At 39.2% G+C, this 24,456-nt stretch overlaps 1 protein-coding gene across 1 annotated transcript in view; it reads right to left on the reverse strand.

Moving 5' to 3' along the window:
• The window catches only part of LOC133252773 (EGF-like and EMI domain-containing protein 1), a gene marked incomplete at its 5' end in the record, with an annotated part of 608,340 nt that overhangs the window by 163,062 nt on the left and 420,822 nt on the right, over nt 1-24,456 (reverse strand). The window contains one exon of the mRNA XM_061425692.1: nt 3,260-3,382. Coding sequence (XP_061281676.1) covers nt 3,260-3,382 — 123 coding nt within the window. The remainder of the gene's footprint in view (nt 1-3,259; nt 3,383-24,456) is intronic.

Here is a 24,456-nt window from a genome sequence, read left to right on the forward strand (position 1 = left end):
TCATTGACAAGCTTTGCCTCACATTGACAGAGTTGTGTGACTGTATCATTATGTAACAGTATCATGGAATCCTCCTACATATACACCTTTTAAAGAAGCACCATCTTAAGGCAAAAGTATATGGGAGATATTCTGAAGCATTATAGATGTCTTTAAAAATCTGATGAAAATAATAAGCCCTTACCACCAGAAAAATGACATGCACTCCAAAAATTTGCAAACAAATTCAGGTACTCAAACTGAGGGTCACTGAGGCCAAGATTCCAGTTTTACTGGGATCATATTTTATCAGCAGTGCAGGCAGTACTACATGGGGAGCCAAGCGGCCTGTACACTGTAGCTGGATATTATGGACCCCCTCTCTTAACACCACTTTGTATAACTTTATCTGGCAGAGGCTGACCAGTAACTGCTGGCCATATGTCACCACAAGTGCACAGTCCTTAGAGACAGCATGTTTTCCTGAAATGAATTCATCTTAAATTCTGTACGGGTTTGGAGTACAAGAAGTTTGCTGTAGCTGTAATTAAGAGAAAGTGCAAAAAACACCAGAGGCTCAAAAAATTCACACTAACCTAAGCCTCTGACTGATGGGCAGAACGGGGCAAAGGAAGAGAAAGAAGGTAGGGAGGAGGGAAGAAACGAAGACACCTAATTTCAAGTACTCTAAGTAGTGGAATCATAAAATTCTATAACTTCACCTTCTCCTCTGTGACTCTCCCACAGGTCATGATTAATTTCTGTCTACTACAATATCCTGGTAAGCATCAGCTATCATTCTCAGTTTCCTGCCAGGTAAAAAAATTCCAAAGGGGATGTGAGCTAATTTGATTTTTTTGTTTTAAAATATTTGACGCTTCCTACAAATTTACTTAAAATAGAAACCAAAGTAAGACTCAGTTCTCTACATAACATTCTTTCTTTCAAAACAAATAAGCAGACAAACAGTTCTTATCCTCAAGCTCACATTATGAGTATTTAACTACAAAGTGCTTAAATTCTTCTTGAGTTCATTTTAGCAAGACTGCTGTAGTTGTGTCAACTGAGATTTTTAGGACCATTCTTTGAAACCAAAATTTCAATATACTCATAGGAGAAAGACATGAAAATTTCCATAAAGGTCACTTCCTGGGCTCTCAATCCAGTCCTTCTGTAGAATGATATCCAATGGGTGAAAAGCTTTAAAATTATGCAATCATGAAATCCATACTTGTTGTTATCTTAGTTTTTAAGTTGTACACTGCATTGAAATTCTGCATAAAAGAGGATCAGTCTGTGGAGCTACAAATACCCTATTGCTAGCGCTCTGTTACTTCAGTCACGTCCAACTCTGTGCGACCCCAGGGACTGAAGCCTACCAGCTCCTCTGTCCGTGGGATTCTCCAGGCAAGAATACTGGAGTGGGTTGCCATGCCTTCCTCCAGAGATGAGGACTACCCTCTTGCCATAGTATCCATGTATTTGTACAATAGAAATTTGCTTTTAAGGAATAGAAACAGAAAAGATAAACCATAATATTCTTATCCAAGTCTACTTTTGACCTGATTTCACTGAAACAAAAATTGAAAACTTCTACAGCAATGATGGCAAGGAACAAGGAAAGAGATTAATAATTTTACTAAGAAAAAGGTAATAACTACCCACTCCAGTGTTCTTGCCTGGAGAATCCTAGGGACAGGGGAGCCTGGTGGGCTGCCGTCTATGGGGTCACACAGAGTCAGACATGACTGAAGTGACATAGCAGCAGCAGCAGATAATAACTGCTAGAGTTTAGAAAATTAATTACACCTGAAAAAGTACTTTAGTTGGGTACTAGAGTATTCATTTTGCTTTATTGCAAAAATCAGATATCATAGATTTATATAATGCATTACTTTGCAAAGTATTTTTATATAAGACACAAACATTCACCAAGTCAACCTTTACCAATAAATGCCACATCTGCATGTATTGGTAATCCTGTTCTGAAACATTTTGTGCCTGAGAGAAGTTAGGGTGGCAGTTTAAGGATGCAATAGCTGACGTCCTTACAGGTTGGGGCTGGAGATGGAGACGGGAAAGGGATTCCTATTGCTACAAGCAGTCAAGTTGCAAAAAATAAGGGAGTAGTTCAGGGACTAAATAAATATACATGAGCTGCTGTCCCACTAGGGTGCTTGCTGTAGATATAGTTATCACGATACTGAGTTCCCTGGCTACTACGATATGGCTTCTATCTGCATGTTCACTCAACTTTGGAAAAGCCTTTTTTTGCTCCCCAAACCTCTATTCTCTCATATCAAAATCAGATCTATGACTAGGATATCTTTACCTGTTTCCTCTGGCTTTCTCTCATTTCCTATAAGATATGTTACAAAAAAGAGAGAGTATAAACAATTAAGTTAAGCAAAACTGGCTGTTTTCTCTTTGAAACATCATAATTATAGAATATCCATAAAATGCTAATAATTTTGAGTAAATGGGCAAGCTAACAAGCCCTGTACCAATTAAACCAGCAATTAAATGTTGTTGTATAACATGCTACTCTTTCAATGTAATAGATATTTTTTAAAGGGACTTGGGGATGAAATCAAAATGTGCTTGCTCATCATTCAATGAAAAAACATTTCAATTAAAAAACATTTATAAATCATACAGGATTCTATATTTTTTTCCTGTGTACAAAGTCATTTTAGCAAATTTATAAAATTCAGAAACATACCAAGACTTAAAATAATAATTCTACCACCCCAAACTGATATCTAAGAACATCCTGATACACAATAAGTATATAGTAACCTCAGATTTAATGTGTGTAGCTTTAACTATTCTTGAGCAACCATAAGCTCCTTGGTGTATAATCTGTTATAATTTTTGCTATTATAATCACAAGTCCAATTCTGATTCTGGTTTGAAATGAGTAAGTGACTGTTATAGCCTCCTCTCTTCATGGAGAGTCTGTGCTGAACTGGTATACAAACAACAACTAACAAATTTATACTTTACTACATGTGGCAGAAAAGATGCCCTGTGGAAACAGCCACACATTTGGAAATCTGAGTTTGCTTGTGAATGTTAATTTCTCTATTTCCTTCCCCATCTTTTTAGTCTTTTAATAGCAAGATGTCTTTTCTTTTTATACTACGAGAGAGAATTGTACTCGAACACTGTCAGCTTCTATAGGTATTTTTACAATAGAAAAACCTTTTCTTTCTGCCCCTACAAGAGCAGGTCGATTTTCATTGAAAACGACTTCAAGCTGGTTCTAATATTTACTCACTTATGCAGGTGCGTTCATCAGCATGGAGTCTGTATCCCGTATCACATTCACAGTGGAAGGTGCCCAGAGTGTTAATACAGCGCTGCTGGCAGCCTCCATTCACCACCGCACATTCATCGACATCTAGAGGAGGAAGACAGATGGCCAGGATTACAATGTCATTCCAATGTCAGCTTCATAGAAGTGGTACAATATTTGTTTGATACACAGTATGTGTTTTATTGCGCAAAGGCACCATCTCTGTTGCCACAAATCTTTGCCTGTTTGATACGTTTTACTCCACAGTATAAACAAGAAAATGTAGACAGAAACTTTATTGAGCTTTTTAAAGCCTAGCCACGATGAGCATAGGGACTGTTTCACAATTTTCTATTCTTCACATCCTGATTAATTAGACAGATCCGAGATATAGATATGTCCTTAGGGAAGGAAACCTGGAGGGGAGAATTACAATGAGCTACTTACTCTATCTGGAGCAACACAGGCGAGTAGATAAACACATATTATTGGTCTGATGCTGCTGAAAAAAGTCAGTAATAAAGTTAAGACCTTGACTCTCCTTATGTGCTATGGTGGACATTAGGGTAGAATGAGATAAATTCAAATAAAACCATGGTTTGGAGTTCTTAAAAACACATCAATACATTTGCTCCATTGACTCAGCTTCTTCCTTATCCCTCAAGGTTTCATTTTCTGATATACTTAGTATGCTTATGCATGAAGTGATATTAATTTAGAATAAATAGAAAAAGGTCAAGACTCATGGTCACCGATGTATTTGGATCAGTCAAATTCATGATAAATGAAGAGAGTGTTTGTCTTCCTTTGGAAAGGAACATCGATTTCTCTCTCAGAACCTATATTTTCTTGTATCCTATACAGTCAGTACTTACATATCTAAAATCACAAGAAGACCACCACAAACATAGGTCAAGTTTTTCAGATAATCAGTGAAATAAGATCTTCTACATCTTCTTGTTTGGAGAATCTATTTTGTGACGTGTCAAAGTAAAAATCAGGCAGCAGTCAAGATTGAGAATGCTCGTGTCTCATGCAGATAATGTCCCTGAGTCCCCTGCCTCCAGTTTCATTCCAGCACAGAATGTGGAGTATGAATACTCTTCACTAAAATATGTAATCATAATAGATAATTAGCTTTACATTGAGTGAGACTTAATTCCACAGGGCAAGACCTTTATTCAAGACATCAATATTGGGAAGGAATACTATTGCAGTATCTTATCATAGGACCTTGAAATCCTAATGGATATTTTGTACTGTGGTAAAAATTAGGGCATTTGTACTGAGGGAAGAAAAAGAATTTCCTTCTACTTGGCATTTTTTTATGAAAAAGAAGAAAAATATAAATCATAAAAGGAGTCCCACATTTAAAAATTACTAGTTTACTGTATTTTCCTTCTAAAATTAGATATTCTGGATTAATTTCTGATATTTTTTAAAGGAATCTTATTTTAGAGATAAGAACTATGGACTTTTCATAGTATTAGAATTTTTATTAAATTTTGAGTCTGTGATCAACAAAACACTAAGTTTTTCCATATAAACCAACATCAAATCAGAATTCTCCATTTGTTACTCATACTTTGTGCAGGGCTTTAATATTTATGCTGGCTAAATTTTTATTCTTTCTAGCTTTAGGGTATTATTCCACAAGGTTGAGATATAATTTTGAATCTTAGTTCTGTCAGACGCTGAATTAGATCTCCTTCCCAGGTCTTTGATTTTAAACATACAAATAAAACTTAATTCTCAAGAGTCATATGTTTTTCCAATATAATGATCAACACTTCAGCACTTGCAATCATCAAAATTTTTCATAATATATCATATATAGATTGATAGATTTATTTACATATAGATATAGATGCATGTGTGTGTGTGTGTGTGTGTGTGTATGTGTGTGTGCTCAGTAGTATCCAGCTGTTTGAGACTTCATGGGTTGTAGCCTGCCAGGCTCCTCTGTCCATGGGATTCTCCAGGCAAGAAAACTGAAGCCAGTTGCTATTTCCTTCTCCACATACATAAGTATTACAAATTAAAATGTCTTAAAAAGTGTGCACAGATAAAATGATGACTGCTGAGGGAAGGAAGGCATGTAGATTGGGTGGGGTACAAGATAAGTGTGTTGGACAAGAAAGTTTATCCACATCTATAATGTTCTTTTTTTTTTTCCCACAAGAAAGGTTTTAAGGTATTACATGCATATTAAAAAGGAATTTTAAAGAAAGAAGCATAATAAGACCACCTCCCTTCCTGCTCAAGCTTCAATAATTTTCTGACAAAAGAAACCAAGTAAGTGTACAATAAAAAAAAAGAATCACTGGGCTCACTCCAAAGATTAGAGTGGACATGGATTTTAAGGATGAGTCCTCTTTGACTATGTTTTAGTGTATTCATATTCTGAACCTGCCCCCAGAACTATAAAGTGCCATAATATATTAAAATATACATAACACTCAAAGAAAAGCAAATCAAACTTCCTCTGGACATTGGGTCAGAGAGCCTTGGGAAAAATATCTTAGTGTCAAAGCTTATTAGCCTATCAACCTTGGCTCTTTGAGACTCAGGTTTTTCATCTGTAAGATGGAAGAACAATGACTACCAAAAGTTTGAATAGGAAAAAGGAGTCCAGAATGGCGGTGGCTAAAAGACAAGGAAGGGAAAAGCCCGCGAAAATAGAAGAAAGGAAGGTCCAAGGACTGGAGTGAGGACCTGAGGTAGAACAAACAGCATTCCTGGCTAGCCCAATTTACATAGGGCAGGCCCGGGGGAGGAAAAGACATATAAAAAGAGGAGCCAAAGGGCCAGGGGTCTCTCTCTCCCCCACGCGCGTGCTCATTCTCTCTCTCTCTCTCCTCATCGCATCTTTTGGGTCTACATGTCCTCACGCCTCAATGATGTATTTTTCTTTATTTTCTAAATAAATCTGATCTGTCCGAGAACTCTAACACAGACTGTCTGAGGGCTGTGACGCACCGAGGGCTTTAACATCCGTCACTTCAAATTTTTGTTGTGATGAGACAGAACCAAAGAGATTACACTCCCCTGACACTATGGTTTATGTTTTTCTTTCTTATTCATATATATGATTTTGGAATAGATTTCTCATACTTGAGGCTGTATGTAGGAATCAGTCGATTGTATTCCACTAACTTGAACCAACAAGGCAAAATCATAAAGTGAAGGACTTCCCTGATGATCCAGTGGCTAAAACTCTGTGTTCTCAATGCAGGAGCCAGAGAACTGGATCCCACATGCCACAAATAAGAGCTCACATGCCCCAACTACAGATCCCACATGCTCCAATGAAGATTGAAGATCCCTTGTGCCACAACTAAGAACTGGCACAGATAAATAAAATATTTTTAAAAATCCATAAAATGAGAGCACATGATAGACGTCCTGAGCAACGTGGGAATTCAGGGAAGGGAAAACACATTTGAGTGGCAGTGATTAGGGGATGGTTGAGATATAAACTGAGACTTGAGGTCATGGAGAAAAGGACAAGTAATACCTGAAGATGTCCATGGACAGAGGAGCCTCCCAGCCTACAGTCCATGGAATTGCAAAGAGTGGGACATGACTGAGAGATTGAGCATGCACACACAACCCAGAGGTGCAGCTGTTTAAACATGCAGTGTCTGAGATTTAGTGTTCAGACTTGTCAGGTTGGAGAAGAAGGTTGGCAAAAGAAAGTAACATTGAAAAACAAATCTAAAATCTTCTTTTAATGAATTGAGATAGCAACATGTTCCTTTTCTTGATTTGCAATACAAATTTGTGGGCAGGTGGAGACATAATAGGCTGTGTTCACACAGTAGCTAAGCAAACTTATTAAAAGTTAAAAAAAATCAATCATTTATAAAGCGGTACCAAATGCAGAGTAATTGGTTTGACTTTCTTCCTTTGTGTCCTTTCAGAATACACTGAATTTACAGATTACTTGGGCATTGTGTGACCTACAGTTTGCAAATCTGGCAGGGCATTAGAATAATTTGGTGAGTATTTAGAATTATCCATGCCTTGGTCTTGCCTTTAAAAAATCTAATTTAACTGGTCCAGGGTAAGACTGGAGAGTGAAACATTTTGGATAAAATCAGCTATAAGGATATATTGTACAACACAGGGAATATAACCTATATTTCATAATAACTATAAATGGAGTATTATCTTTGAAAATTGTGAATATTAAATATCTGTAACTTACGTAATATTGTATATCAACTAAACCAGTATAAAAGATTATAAAAAATAGACTACAGCAAATGTTTAATAAAAGTTACTTATCATTTAAAAAAAAAAAAAAGCACCTTTAGTGATTCTTATGTGGAGCCGGAGTTGAGATCCCTTGATGTAGTTTCTGCTTTAGTTGCCTTGTTAGAATGCAAAGAGCCAAGGGGCTGGATTTTAGCATTTCTAATAGATCCAAGCCTATTCTAAAGCTGCTGGTCTGGGGACCATACTCTGAGTAATGAGCCTGCAGACAGTCCTCTGTCCAACTGTAAATGTCATACGGATCATAGATGTCATGATTTGACTCAACTTCTCAGCTGCTTGACTAAAGCATACCAATTCAGTTTAAATAGATACATCAATACTCTGACCAAAATAGTGTGTATATCAGATCAGATCAGATCAGTCGCTCAGTTGTGTCCAACTCTTTGTGACCCCATGAATCGCAGCACGCCAGGCCTCCCTGTCCAACACCAACTTCCGGAGTTCACTCAGACTCATGTCCATCAAGTCAGTGATGCCATCCAGCCATCTCATCTTCTGTCGTCCCCTTCTCCTCTTGCCCCCAATCCCTCCCAGCATCAGAGACTTTTCCAATGAGTCAACTCTTTGCATGAGGTGGCCAAAGTACTGGAGTTTCAGCTTTAGCATCATTCCTTCCAAAGAAATCCCAGGGCTGATCTTCATCTCCTTGCCTACACAAATGTATACATACATATATATATATATATAGTTGTTGTTTAGTTGCTAAGTTGTGTCTGACTTTTTGTGACCCCATAAACTGAAGCCCGCCAGGCTCCTCTGTCCATGGGATTCTCCAGGCAAGAATATGGAGTAGGTTGCCATTTCCTCCTCCAGGGGATCTTCATGACCCAGGGATTGAACCCATGTCTCTTGCATCTCCTGCATTGCACACAGATTCTTGACCACTGAGCCACCAGGGAAGCCTTATATACATACACACATATATTAAATTATATGCTAAAATCATCCAAAAATAAACCACTAATATTTCCCACAATATTCTCTCAGTAATAGTTAATAGCTTTAAGACAACTTTAGCATTATCTGTTATGAGGAATGACTTTCTTCTGTAAAACATGAGGGATATTTTAGTTCCTTTCTGATGAAGTACCTCTGATATAGGATAAAACTGGGCTAAATTGCCAAGATATTAGACACTCATGCTGAAGCTGTCACAAGTGATTTTCTTTTCTATCAAGATTCTGCCCAACAGAGTTAAAAACTAGAAATGTCAATATTACATTAAAATGTTATTATCAAGTATACTTCATGTGAAGAAACCATTTCTTCAAAATTTCTCTCAGTTATATCTTCATGTTAGATGCTTACAGAAAGCCCTGCCCTTAGAATTGGAGCTCCAGGACACTGCTGGGAATAATGATAAAATGATTAGAATTTTTTCAGCATTATCACTGAGATATGGACCAAGGATGATGATTTTTATACTGTAAAAAATGTCAAAAAGAATCAACTATGTCTGCTATTTTTCCTTTTTAGTGTCCTTTCTCTTAATACTTCTGCTGTATTTATCCCCCAAATTATTTCCCCAGATGGTCACAGAATATAATAGCTTAAAATAATTCACATCATTATCCAATGTATTTTGCACATAAAAGCCCCCTGAAACAACAATGATCCATTTTTTCCCTAAACAATTCAGGATTATTTCATATTTTTTTTTTAGAGTATGCAGCCAGAGTAAGATAAATTATTCTTCCATTTGCTTTTTAATGTACTGTTCTCAGGAATCTTTTGATTGGAAATAAGTGTTCCTGGGTTGCTTTATATTAAAGATTGCATTATAGAAGTGTTAGGTGTGGAGGGAATATTAAAGGATGTGTTGAAGACTCTACTAGATTTTACATGTTGCATTATTTTCACTCTGTTTTACTATTCTACTTTCGCTCTGATGTGCAATACTGCTGACTTTTCACTTGTATTTTAATTCTATAATTCCTGATCGAATGAACTCCTTAAGGTCAAGGATCCTGTTATATTAAGCATATTCTGGCATAAAGTTTATACTCCATAAATGATAAGTGAATGAATGAATGTGTGGTTTGAGAGCCCTCCACATCATTTAGTCTTCGTATTCACTAATATTCATTAATGGATTTTCTTAGTAATGGGCTCTGTTCCACTTGCCTTTTCTTCACTCTTGTAATAGACTATTGGTTTGTTTTTGACCCTTCACAAGTTTCTTTAAAAAAATCCAGGGCACAGAATAATTTTTGCTTGCTAATGAACAAACTTAAACTGTGTCTATAGTGAATGTTCACTGCTTGACTGCTTAGGATTCATCCATTTTTCTTCTTCACTAATACTCAATAGCTATGAGGTTTTCCTTTGGGGAAATTTATCCCTGTGATTTTAGAGAAAACATGTAGATTCCATGGGACTGATAAATACCATTCCTCTCTCAAATCTGAGGTGGATTTTTCTTGGCATAAATTTACCTCCATCTGTCACAGTGATTGGACCAGGTACTGTCTTCATTAGCATATGACTGTCTCAGGAATGAATGAATTCCTTCAGATGTGATCCAGTCACCATGAAGCTCAACATATAGGTCCGGAACCTGAAACATAGAGACCCTGTTGCTCTGGAAATTTTAATGTGTGTATATGAGCCATTTTACAGTAGCCAGTTTGCTCCCATGAATGAGGCTACACTAAAGATACAGCCAACAAACAGGACAGAACTGAAGGATCGAGTATAGGAGTTGGAGTCCTGATTGAATTATGCCTGAAACCTTCCCACCTCTGGTCTTCTCAGTTAAGTGATTCAATACCCTCCCTTTTATTGTTTAGGCATTTTAAATCACATGATCCTATTGCTTGTAAAATAAGTCATCCTAACTGATTCATGCATACTGTAAAGTGGGTTTGCAGGAGGAAGTCACCAAATACAGCCCAAACTAAGCACACACTTTCCAAAAAGATTCATTGTCCTCCAATCAGTGAAATGTTTTCATCTATGTTTCATCAAAGATTGGGAAAAGTGATGTAGTTCTTCCTCTTAACATTTCTGGAGCAATTATACTCTGTTAAGATTCTAATGAATTTGGGGATTTATCACAATTTTGGTTCAATTTTATTATGAATATTAAAAGTTTATCAAACTGCCTGTGCAAAACTGTGTTAGATCTGATAGTGCCTACAAGGTTGAAGATGCCATCTTGCATGATTTCCTCACAATTGCTCTGAGAGATTTTTCTGATTTGGTCTGTTGAGAATAAGGATTAATGCAAAAAAAAAAAAAAAAAGAGAGAGAGAGAGATTATGCTAAAGATGTGGCTAGGGCCTGATTGGCACCCCGCTCTAATACTTCTGCCTGAAGAATCCCATGGACAGAGGAGCCTGGTAGGCTGCAGTCCCTGGAGTCGCTAAGCTCAGACACAACTGAATGACTTCACTTTCACTTTTCATTTTCATGCATTGTAGAAGGAAATGGCAACCCACTCCAGTGTTCTTGCCTGGAGAATCCCAGGGATGGGGGAGCCTGGTGGGCTGCTGTCTATGGGGTCGCACAGAGTTGGACACGACTGAAGCGACTTAGCAGCAGCAGCAGCAGCAGCAGCAAGGAATCAGGTGTCTACTTTATAGACCATGGGCACCAGCAGGGCAAAGGATAGGTAAATGGGAGACTGAAGGCAGGGAGATCAAGTAACAACAATTGCCAAAATCCAGCTGAATGATGAAGAAGACTTGATCTAATCTAGTAGCAGTGGAAAGAAAGAAACATGGGCAGATATAAAAGAGAAGAGAAAATCAAAATGTTTTGTTTATTAGCATGGTAACCCAATCCAGTATTCTTGCCTGGAGAATCCTGCGGACAGGTGAACATGGCCGGCTACAGAGCATGGTGTTGCAAAGAGTTAAACACAACGGAAACAACTTAGCATGCATGCATGATGAAGAACAAAGACTCAAGGTGAAGTGACTTGAACAACTGGATGGATATTTGTGGCATTCACCACATTCATTAAAATAGCACAGAAGGAGGAACATTTGATACTAAAAGAATATAGCTGCTGAATCATATGTGTGATTATTTGTTTTATATCTTTGTTCCCTGTTCAAGAATAATTCAATGAGAGTAGGAATTCTGCTGGTTTTACTCACAATACCTATTCCAGTGTTTGGCACATAGATGTTATAAAAATACCTGTTAAAAAAGTAAATGAAAAGGTACAGAATATCGAGCATCTCCATATAGATAGTAACTCAGAGCACAAGAGTAGGGATAATATCAATAAGCAAAAGTATGTAGATAAAGAAGATAAAGGAGGTTAATAGAGAACTCTGAGAAGTATCAACATTTAGGACAGAACACACAAATCTGACCAAGATGGCCATCCAGAGAAGTAGGAGGAAAACTGAGAAAGTCTGGCATTATGGAAGCCGAGGGAGGGCGAGTTTCAAGAAGGAAAATGTGGACAACACAGGGATTTCAAATAGGAACTGGGAAGTGCCCACTGGATTTAACAAGAATTTCACTGATGAAACTGATGAGGATGAGGATACCAATAAAAATAACCCACCTGACAATTACCGAACACAAACAATGTACCAGGCACTGCTCTAAACCGTCCACATTAACACATTTAATACTCAAGACAGCCCTACGAAATAAATACTAATATTACTCCTACCTACAGAGGAGGAAGCTGAGACTTAGAAGGCTGTTTTAATAGAGTACTAGATTGATCCCAGGTTGCAGTGTGTTGGGTTGAAGAAAAAGTGGGAGACAAAGAAAGGGAGACAGAAAGCTAAGACACATATTGCAATAATTTTGACTATTAAGAAAAGGAGGCTGTATTTGGACTGGAGAGCATAGTAGAGGGAGAGAGTTTTTAAGGTGGACCAGATTTGCAGTAGTTTAAATATTGATGAGAAGGGACCAATAGAGAGGGCTGACTTGAAGATATGAGAGGGATTTCTCAAATTATTGAGAATCTCAAATCATATTAGTGCAGTCCATGAGAAAGTATATCCTGGGAGAAGTAATCCACCCTGGGCACTGAACATCCTTACGTATTTTATGTCAGACAACTCTTTACCCAAGCCATTTTTCAAGGCTCTGTTTGCACAGAGAGACAAGCTAACATATCCCCTGAGAAAACAAAGTGGCTTGTTTCTGCTAACTCTAAAAGTGGTGGATTCCCCAAGCTCAGTGTTTCCCTTGTTTAATGCAGCCAGATGGTGTGTAGGCATTGATAATGAGTCCTTTGTGTCACTGCTACAGGATTTGGGGGGACACAGGGAATTGACACAGACATATAAAGCTCTGGCTACTGGCTATGCCAGGAGTAATAAAGCCCTTTGTTTCTGACCCTGGAGCCTCATGTCTTGTGTCACCATCTATGAAACAATTACAGCCTAACTGGTTAGTTATAGTAGGGTATTCTAGAATATGAGACCCTGCACACTTTGTAATAGTACACAGAAATGAAATCACACACACACGATCACCTGTTACTCTGGGTTACAGTGAGCATGTCCATCTGAGCAGCTACAGATGTTACTGTTTTCTCCTTGTTTCTTCTTATGCCTTTTGATTGCTTGTAGTCTTGAAATGATTAGTAAAGCACAGTACAGGAAAGATCCCTTATCTTCCTGGGCCTGATTTGATAAGCTGATCCTTTATGTTAGCTCAGGAAGGAAGAAGGAAAAGATGTCATGCATGTGGGCCTGCATGAGATTTTATTGAGCAGTGAGAGCACAAATACCTAATCCAGGGAACCAATAATTTTACTATATTGTTAGCTCCTTGAGGACAGAGATGGTATATGTTTTGCTTATTGCTGTATTTCTAGTACTTAAAGAAGTGTTTGTCATATAGTATGCACAATAAATATTTGCTGAAAAGGAGGGAAAAACCAGGTTTCCCTTGTGGTCCAGTGGTTAAGATTCTATGCTTCCACTGCAGGGGGCACTGGTTCAATCCCTGGTCAGGAAACTAAGGTTCCACAGATGAAAGTGAATAAATGAACAGATAAGTGATGGGTAGATAAAACTGCAGAGGGACAAGGCTCAGCAAAGAGACTGAGAAAGGGGAATCAAGAAGGTGGAAAGGAGCAGACAGTATGGAATCCTGGTACCCAAGGAGGAATGTAAAAAAAAAATAAATAAATAAAAGGGAATGAACAACAAAATCAGTGCTGCTGAAAATCAAATCAAATGAGGACTGAAAACAATCTGGTAGATTGGTAAATTATAAAGTCTTTCTGCCACATAGTAGAATGTGGATAGCAAGTTAGCCCTTGGGGATGACTATTCTTTACAAAAGGTTTTTCAGAGTCCAGAATAATCTATTCTTTCTTCTTATTGAAAACAGAGTTTCCAAGGCCAGGCTTTCTTGGATCTATTGTGTTGCTGCTTCATCTATAACACAACCAATCGCATCCCTGAAGACCACAGTGTGACAAGGCTCTGGTATATACTGCTACAATATTGTTATCATAGTTTCTCTGTGAAGGGCTACAAACAATGAAAATAAAGCATATACACAGAGCCTACTGAAAACATGAAGTTGACATACACTTAATGATACGCAAAATCATTTCCATACTTTATACTGTCAAGCACAAATGGGAAAGAAAGGTGAGTGAGCCAGTAAAACTGAGCTAAACAAAAAGTCATCTATCAATAGCTCATTTTGCTTAGTTACTTTTCTCTATAACCATTTCAACCCACAGTCCAATCACATTGATTCTCTTCCAGTTTTCAAGAAAAAGCCAAACTCACTATAGCCTGAGAGCTAAGGATATTATTTCCAGAAATGGATAAGGCATTCACCCTGGGCACTCAGTTAGAAAAAACAGAAACATTTAGCCAAACTCCAGATTCACTCTCTATAATGAAAGGTATCATCCTCTGAGAAATTTTCATCTTTTGGACAGTGACTGGTTCAGCTTCTCCTTTTTTCCTTGGAGGTCTAACACAACTCTAGCATTTAGAGACTACTTCAGTTCAGTTCAGTCTCTCAGTCGTGTCCAACTGTTTGTGATCCCATGAATCACAGCATGCCAGGCCTCCCTGTCCATCACCAACTCCTGGAGTTCACCCAAACTCTTGCGCCAGTTGGTGATGCCATCTAGCCATCTCATCCTCTGTCGTCCCCTTCTCCTTCTGCCCCCAATCCCTCCCAGCATCAGAGTCTTTTCCAATGAGTCAACTCTTCACATCAGGTGGCCAAAGTACTGGAGTTTCAGCCTCAGCTCAGTTCTTCCAATGAGAACCCAGGAATGGTCTCCTTTAGGATGGACTGGATGGATCTCCTTGGAGTCCAAGGGACTCTCAAGAGTCTTCTCTAATACCACAGTTCAAAAGCATCAATTCTTTGGTGTTCAGCTTTCTTCACAGTCCAACTTTCATATCCATACATGACCACTGGAAAAACCATAGCCTTGACTAGACGGACCTTTGTTGGCAAAGTAATATCTCTGCTTTTAGAAATAACACCCAAACAAGATGTCCTTTTCATTATAGGGGATTGTAATGCAAAAGTAGGAAGTCAAGAAACACCTGGAGTAACAGGTAAATTTGGCCTTGGAATACGGAATGAAGCAGGGCAAAGGCTAATTGAGTTTTGCCAAGAGAACACACTGGTCATAGCAAACACCCTCTTCCAACAACACAAGAGAAAACTCTACACATGGACATCACCAGATGGTCAACACTGAAATCAGATTGATTATATTCTTTGCAGCCAAAGATGGAGAAGCTCTATACAGTCAGCAAAAACAAGACTGGGAGCTGCCTGTGGATCAGATCATGAACTCCTTATTGCCAAATGCAGACTTAAATTGAAGAAAGTAGGGAAAACCACTAGACCATTCAGGTATGACCTAAATCAAATCCCTAATGACAATACAGTGGACGTGAGAAATAGATTTAAGGGACTAGATCTGATAGACAGAGTACCTGATGAACTATGGACAGAGGTTCGTGACATTGTACAGGAGACAGGGATCAAGACCATCCCCATGGAAAAGAAATGAAAAAAAGCAAAATGGCTGTCTGGGGAGGCCTTACAAATAGCTGTGAAAAAAAGAGAAGCAAAAAGCAATGGAGAAAAGGAAAGATATTCACATCTGAATGCAGAGTTCCAAAGAATAGCAAGAAGAGATAAGAAAGCCTTCCTCAGCGATCAATGCAAAGTAACAGAGGAAAACAACAGAATGGGAGAGACTAGAGATCTCTTCAAGAAAAGTAGAGATACCAAGGGAACATTTCATGCAAAGATGGGCTCGATAAAGGACAGAAATGTTATGGACCTAACAGAAGCAGAAGATATTAAGAAGGTGCTACTTAATGTTTCCTAAATGAATGGTGAATGGAGACACATCTAGAAAGTTAGAAGAGAGGCCATGAGAGAACGGAGGACTAATGCAGGGATTGGAAATCAAAGGTAGGTAATGAAAAATGGTTGGCTGACTGCCTGCTTGATTGAGATAACTCGGTTGGTCTAGAAATTGTTCAAAGACCCTGGAATATCTAACACTAAAGGTCACAAATGGAGAGTGTGGGGCACCTGGCTCTGGATACTGTAGAAATCACTGCTTGAGAAGTGCATCTTTTCATGAGTGTTGGGATACAGGACAGAATACACACTGGGGTTCCATTAATGGAGTATTGATTAACTGATTCATCAACTGAGAGATGTACAGAGAAATGATAGATGGGGAGCCTTTTCTCTCCCAGTAACTATATGAGTGAATGGGATAACTTTTATGGGAAAGTGAATGTGAGGCTGGATTCTCCTCCTAGAGTGGATTTTGATTAGCTTTATCTTCACATATCAGATTCAAGGACAGAGTAAGATCTCTTAATGGTAGTGCGTGAAGGAGACAAAAGTTGAGGCCGCCAGCAGAGAAACTAGGAGAGTGCCGGCCTTGGGGCCTTAAAAACCTCTAGATCCCAGGGCAGCTGATAGAGTGGAAAGAGGATTCAGAAGATGGGAATTAAGACTCAGAAAATGAGCTCAACTCTGTCCCTTCCATACATCTGATTAACCCTATGCCCTTTTAGTCGACTTCATCTCTAAACCCCAACCCCAAAGGTCAAACTAGCTAAAGGGAACTGGCTATGTTATAATATACAGAAACCTCACGATCCGTGAATGGGAATCTGATACAAACTGTGCCAAGATGATATTATGACTTTGGAGGGTTCTGGTCATGATTTTATTGGAGAAGGAAATGGCAACCCACTCCAGTGTTCTTGCCTGGAGAATCCCAGGGATGAGGAAGCCTGGTGGGCTGCCATCTATGGGGTCGCACAGAGTTCGACACAACTGAAGCGACTTAGCAGCAGCAGCAGCAGTCATGATTTTAGTCAACAAGAGTCCGAAATGCAATCTCAAAAACGATAGAATGATCTCTCTTCGTTTCCAAGGCAAACCATTCAATATCACAGTAATCCAAGTCTATGCCCCAACCAGTAATGCTGATGAAGCTGAAGTTGACCATTTCTATGAAGACCTACAAGACCTTCTAGAACTAACACCCAAAAAAGATGTCCTTTTCATTATAGGGGACTGTAATGCAAAAGTAGGAAGTCAAAAAACACCTGGAGTAACAGGCAAATTTGGCCTTGGAATACGGAATGAAGCAGGGCAAAGGCTAATTGAGTTTTGCTAAGAGAATGCACTGGTCATAGCAAACACCCTCTTCCAACAACACAAGAGAAAACTCTACACATGGACATCACCAGATGATCAACACTGAAATCAGATTGATTATATTCTTTGCAGCCAAAGATGGAGAAGCTCTATACAGTCAGCAAAAACAAGACTGGGAGCTGCCTGTGGCTCAGATCATGAACTGCTCATTGCTAAATGTAGACTTAAATTGAAGGAAGTGGAGAAAACCACTAGACCATTCAGGTATGACCTAAATCAAATCCCTTATGACAATACAGTGGACATGAGAAATAGATTTAAGGGACTAGATCTGATAGACAGAGTACCTGATGAACTATGGATGGAGGTTTGTGACATTGTACAAAAGACAGGGATCAAAACCATCCCCATGGAAAAGAAATGAAAAAAAGCAAAATGGCTGTCTGGGGAGGCCTTACAAATAGCTGTGAAAAAAAGGGAAGTGAAAAGCAAAGGGGAAAAGGAAAGATATACCCATTTGAATGCAGAGTTCCAAAGAAGAGCAAGGAGAGATAAGAAAGCCTTCCTCAGCGATCAATGCAAAGAAATAGAGGAAAACAATAGAATGGGAAAGACTAGAGATCTCTTCAAGAAAAGTAGAGATACCAAGGGAACATTTCATGCAAAGATGGGCTCAATAAAGGACAGAAATGGTAGGGACCTAAAAGAAGCACAAGATATTAAGAAGAGGTGGCAAGAATACACAGAAGAACTGTACAAAAAAGATCTTCACGACCCAGATTATCATGATGGTGTGATCACTAACCTATAGCCAGACATCCTGGATGTGAAGTCAAATGGGTCTTAGGAAGCATCACTACGAACAAAGCCAGTGGAGGTGATGGAATTCCAGTTGAGCTATTTCAAATCCTGAAAGATGATGCTATGAAAGTGCTGCACCCAATATGCCAGCAAATTTGGAAAACTCAGCAGTGGCCACAGGACTGGAAAAGGTCTGTTTTCATTCCATCCCAAAGAAAGACAATGCCAAAAAATGCTCAAACTACCGCACAATTGCACTCATCTCACATGCTAGTAAAGTAATGCTCAAAATTCTCCAAGCCAGGCTTCAGCAATATGTGAACTGTGAACTTCCAGATGTTTAAGCTGCTTTTAGAAAAGGCAGAGGAACCAGAGATCAAATTGCCAACATCTGCTGGATCATGGAAAAAGCAAGAGAGTTCCAGAAAAACATCTATTTCTGCGTTGTTGACTATGCCAAAGACTTTGACTGTGTGGATCCCCATAAACTGGAAAATTCTGAAAGATATGGGAATACCAGACCACCTGACCTGCCTCTTGAGAAATGTGTATGCAGGTCAGGAAGCAACAGTTAGAACTGGACATGGAACAACAGACTGGTTCCAAATAGGAAAAGGAGTATGTTGAGGCTGTATATTGTCACCCTGCTTATTTAACTTATATGCAGAGTACATCATGAGAAACGCTGGGCTGGAGGAAGCACAAGCTGGAATCAAGATTGCGGGGAGAAATATCAATAACCTCAGATATGTAGATGACACCTCCCTTATGGCAGAAAGTGAAGAGGAACTAAAGAGCCTCTTGATGAAAGTGAAAGAGGAGAGTGAAAAAATTGGCTTAAAGCTCAACCTTCAAAAAGCTAAGATCATTGCATCTGGTCCCATTACTTCATGGCAAATAGATGGGGAAACATTGGAAACAGTGGCTGACTTTATTTTTCTGGGCTCAAAAATCACTGCAAATGGTGATTGCAGCCATGAAATTAAAAGACGCTTACTCCTTGGAAGTAAAGTTATGACCAACCTAGACAGCGTATTAAAAACCAGAGACATTACTTTGCCAACAAAGGTCTGTCTAGTCAAGGCTAACATTTTTCCAGTGCTCATGTATGGATGTGAGATTTGGATTGTGAAGAAAGCTGAGTGCATAAGAATTGATACTTTTGAACTGTGGTATTGGAGAATACTCTTGAGAGTCCCTCAGACTGCAAGGATATCCAACCACTCTATCCTAAAGATCAGTCCTGGGTGTTCATTGGTAGGACTGATGTTGAATTTTAAACTCCTATATTTTGGCCACCTGATGTGAAGAATTGACTCATTGGAAAAAACCCTGATGCTGGGAAAGATTGAGGGTAGGAGAAGAAGGGGACAACAGAGGATGAGATGGTTGGATGGCATCACCAACTCAATGGACCTGGGTTTGGGTGAACTCTGGGAGTTGGTGATGGATAGGGAGGCCTGGCGTGCTGCAGTTCATGGGGTCGCAAAGAGTCGGATACGACTGAGCGACAGAACTGAACTGAACTGAGTCATGATTTTATCTAAAAGCAACTTTTTTCTCTTTTCTTTCACCTGATTACAGAGCTTCTTTCTTGTGGACTGGGGTAACATGAAGGCTGATGGCAGCCATCTGTTCCATGACCACCATCAAACTACAGGACTGGCACAGGACCCCAGCTGAGACAACCTGCGAATTCCATCTTCTGAGCCACATGGGTGGGCTTCCCATTGGCTCAGTAGTAAAGAATCTGCCTCCCAAGCCAGAGATGCAGGTTTAGTCCCTAGGTTGGGAAGATCCCCTCAAGAAGGAAATGCAGCCCACTCCAGTATTTTTGCCTGGGAAATCCTGCGGACAGAGGAGCCTGGCAGGCTACAGGCCATGGGTTCACAAAGAGTCACAAACGACTTAAGGACTAAATAACAGCAGCATCAACTACATGGTTAGATTAAGGAAGGGCATGTGACCCAGATGAAATAGTCGCCAGTGACTTTTGCACAGGCAACAGAGGAAAGAAGCACTACTTTTTCTATATGATGCTTGAGTTTCTCTTTATATTATAAATCTTGAGTTAGCATTATATTTTCATGAATGTAAATTGTGTGCCACTTCTGTTACCTTTAATTATTTTCTAGGAAAATTTTTGAATTAAAATGCTGGAAATAACTTATTTACCTAATTGTAGAATTCAAAAGAACCTTAAAAGATAAACAAGTCCCAACTCTTACACCATAGGAGTCCCTTCAACATTTTTAACGAATGTCCATACATACTCCGATTACAAAGTTTCGACTGCAGAGAACACACTGTTTTATCCTTTTTATTACTTCCTACTCTTCCTTTCTTCTCGTCCCTTTTGTCCTCTGGTATTTATGTAACGTTGTGTGTCTGTGTGTGTTAGTTGCTCAGTTGTGTCTGATTCTTTGCTATCTCATGGGCTGTAACTCTCCAGGCTCCTCCTGCTGCTGCTGCTAAGTCGCTTCAGTCGTGTCCGACTCTGTGCTACCCCATAGACGGCAGCCCACCAGGCTCCGCCGTCCCTGGGATTCTCCAGGCAAGAACACTGGAGTGGGTTGGCATTTCCTTCTCCAATGCATGAAAGTGAAAAGTGAAAGTGAAGTCACTCAGTCGTGTCCGACTCTCAGCGACCCCACGGACTGCAGCCCACCAGGCTTCTCCGTCCATGGGATTTTCCAGGCAAGAGTACTGGAGTGGGGTGTGGTTGCCTTCTCTGCTACAGGCTCCGATGTTTATGGAAATTCTCCAGGCCAGAAACTGGAGTAGGCTGCCATTCCCTTTCCCAGGGGATTTTCCCAACCCAAGGATTGAACCCATGTCTCCTTCATGGCAGGAGTTTCTTTACCATTTAAGCCACCAGGGAAGCCCTTATGCAACATTACCACATACAAAGTATTTGGAAGATAATAATTATGTATTTTTTCCATCAAAGTTATTTTAAAACAAAAAATTATAAACACAATTGTACAAATAAAATAATGTGACATTTTGCTACTTTACTTTTAGTAAAACTGGTCCCCTTCTTTAATTTGTACTATATGGAGAATAAACATTTTATGTTTGTTTATAGGTTATTATTCTTTTGGAAAAATATGTATTTACATTTTATACCCATTATTAAATTACATTCTCCGGTTCTTTCTCTGTACCTTTTCTTTTCTGATGTTTACCTAAACATGTACCATTTATCATAAAGTATTACACACTAAAAATAGAATCTTTTTTTTTCAGTTTTTTTATCCTTTGCCAACAGCTTTCAACCAAATTTCCAAGAAAGATCAATTTAATTTAAAGTGCACCTCTAGACTATCCAGGATTTAAGCATTTAATTAGAAATCCATTAAAATAATTGTATTCCCTTTTAATGTAGTCACTTAACCTGTAGTTAAAAGTGATTTCTATTATTATAAAATAGCTCATATATAATCTGATGTTATATTGCTTAAATTTATCTCAGAAGCATTTGCACTTGTAAATTAAGTAGAAATGTGCTGAATTCAAAGCCTGAAGTTCCTATTCACAAAAATTGGTGATGATATTTAAAAGTCCCAACTGGAACAAAACAATATTCCCTTCTCTCAATTCTTTCTTTCAGTTCAGTTCAGTTGTTCAGTCATGTCCGACTCTTTGTGACCCCATGAATTGCAGCATGCCAGGCCTCCCTGTCCATCACCAACTCCCGGAGTTTACTCAAACTCATGTCCATTGATTCAGTGATGCCATCCAGCCATCTCATCCTCTGTCATCCCCTTCTCCTCCTGCCCCCAATCCCTCCCAGCATCAGAGTCTTTTCCAATGAGTCAACTCTTCGCATGAGGTGGCCAAAGTACTGGAGTTTCAGCTTTAGCATCAGTCCTTCCAAAGAACACCCAGGACTGATCTCCTTTAGAATGGACTGGTTGGATCTCCTTGCAGTCCAAGGAACTCTCAAGAGTCTTCTCCAACACCACAGTTCAAAAGCATCAATTCTTCGACGTTCAGCTTTCTTCACAGTCCAACTCTCACAATCCATACATGACCACTGGAAAAACCATAGCCTTGACTAGATGGACCTTTGTTGGCAAAGTAATGTCTCTGGTTTTTAATATGCTATCTAGGTTGGTTATAATTTTCCTTCCAAGAAGTAAGCATCTTTTCATTTCATGGCTGCAGTCACCATTTCTTTCTTTAATCAAAGCCAAATAAACTGGAACTGGGAGAGTATGATTTAGTGATTTTCATTCTTAAAATTAAAAATTATCTGAAAATATTTCTTTCCCGCAGGATTTATTTCTTAGGGAATACCTACTGATAACTTTAAAACAATTATGATGTATTTTTGGTTGTTCTGGGTCTTCCTTGCTATGTGCAAGCTTTCTCTAGTAGCAAGGAAGGCTACTCTTTGTTATGGTGATCGAGTTTCTCATTGTGGCGGCTTCTCTAGTTGTGCAGCACAGGCTCTAGAGTGAAGGCTCAGGGGTTGTGATACATGGAATTAGCTGCCCAGCAGCATGTGGAATCTTCCTGGACCAGGGACCAAACCTGTGTCCCCTACATGGGCACGTGGATTCTTAACCACTGAACAACCAGGGATGTCCTACTGATGACTTAATATATTGTGAGCAAATTTAAATGAGTAAAATTAAACATAAAGATAAACTCAACATTCAGAAAATTAAGATCATGGCATCTGGTCTCATCACTTCATGGCAAATAGATGAGGAAACAATGGAAACACTGACAGACTTTATTTTTGGGGCTCCAAAATAACTGCAGATGGTGACTGCAGCCATGAAATTAAAAGGTGCTTGCTCCTTGGAAGAAAAGTTATGACCAACCTAGATAAAATATTAAAAAGCATAGACATTACTCTGCCTACAAAGGTCCGTATAGTCAAAGCTATGGTTTTTCCAGTATTCATGTATGGTTGTGAGAGTTGGATTATGAAGAAAGCTGAGTGCTGAAGAATTGATGCTTTTGAACTGTGGTATTGGAGAAGACTCTTGAGAGTCCCTTGGACTGCAAGGAGATCCAACCAGTCCATCCTGAAGGAAATCAGTCCTGAATATTCATTGGAAGGACTGATGTTGAAGCTGAAACTCCAATACTTTGGCTACCTGATGAGAAGAACTGACTCACTGGAAAAGATCCTGATGCTGGGGAAGATGGAAGGTGGGAGGAGAAGGGGACGACAGAGGATGGGATGGTTGGATGGCATCACCGACTCAATGGACATGAGTTTGAGTAAGCTCTGGGAGATGGTGATGGAAAAGGAAGTCTGCTGTGCTGCAGTCCATGGGGTTGCAAAGTTGGACATGACTGCGCGACTGAATTGAAACTGAAAACATAAAGATAAAACATTTTCCTGGAGAAGGAAATGGCAACCCACTCCAGTACTCTTGCCTAGAAAATTCCATGGATGGAGGAGTCTGGTGGGCTACAGTTCATGGGGTCGCAAAGAGTCGGACATGACTGAGCGACTTCACTTTTACTAGTTCTTAGCATTCAACAGTGCGGTCAAAATCTACCTCCTGTTGTCTGACAGAGTTGTTTGTTCCTATCCAGTCTTAATCTTTTGAATGTTGCTAATAAAGATTGACAACATTTCATTCTAAAAAAAAAAAGAAAAACAAAAAACATTTTGTGGCCCATAACTGGTCTTTATCTAGACCAAAGCTTTGAATTTTTATACTTTGTGAATGTTTCAACACCCTAGGACCTAGATTATTTCCCACTCTGACTCCAAACTTTCATTTACTTTTTGATATATTCCTTAGTGACTCTTTCCCTCTCCTTTCTCTGTGACTCCAGGCCCTCATCTAGCAATTCCTCATTCCCTAGAGAGTTCCCATACTCCTCTCCACCCAGCCAGGATCTCACGCTGTCCCCAGTGGCTCTCCAGAATCCTTTCCCAGATCTCATCCCGTACCTACTATGCCAGTTCTGAATGACAACCACCATCCGGGAGGGACCAACTTATCCATTAGGCACAGTGCCTAGAACCCATAATACTTTCCGATGACCACATAAATTTTTTACTAGTGCAAACTTTTAGGTTGAAAAAATATTTTAATGTAGAATATTTATATCATTGCAGTCATAAAATATATATTTTTCTAAGACTGAAAGGGTCCATTAAGGGGAAAATGCCTTAGGTCCACGAAAATCATAATATGGCTCTATCATCTATTTACTCTGCTTTCCTCCAAAGACAACAAACAAGCACAGCATTGATGAAGGAACTCTCACAAACAATTCAGCTTATGCTTCATTGAATTTGACAGTGAGAATTCTAAGCTTTTAATATGACACACACACAAGCACTTGTGCACGCACACACACAGGCATGTGACAACTGTAATAGCAAAGGGTGTTGGGCTCAGAAGGGTCCAATATTTAGGGTTTAATGCTCCATGTTCACCATCTGGAAATATCTAATATTAATGTTGGTGTTTGTGTTTTGTAAGTGAAGGCATGTGGGACAATAAGGCAAG

This window comes from Bos javanicus, chromosome 1 (assembly GCF_032452875.1).
Source record: "Bos javanicus breed banteng chromosome 1, ARS-OSU_banteng_1.0, whole genome shotgun sequence".
Taxonomy (NCBI): domain Eukaryota; kingdom Metazoa; phylum Chordata; class Mammalia; order Artiodactyla; family Bovidae; genus Bos; species Bos javanicus.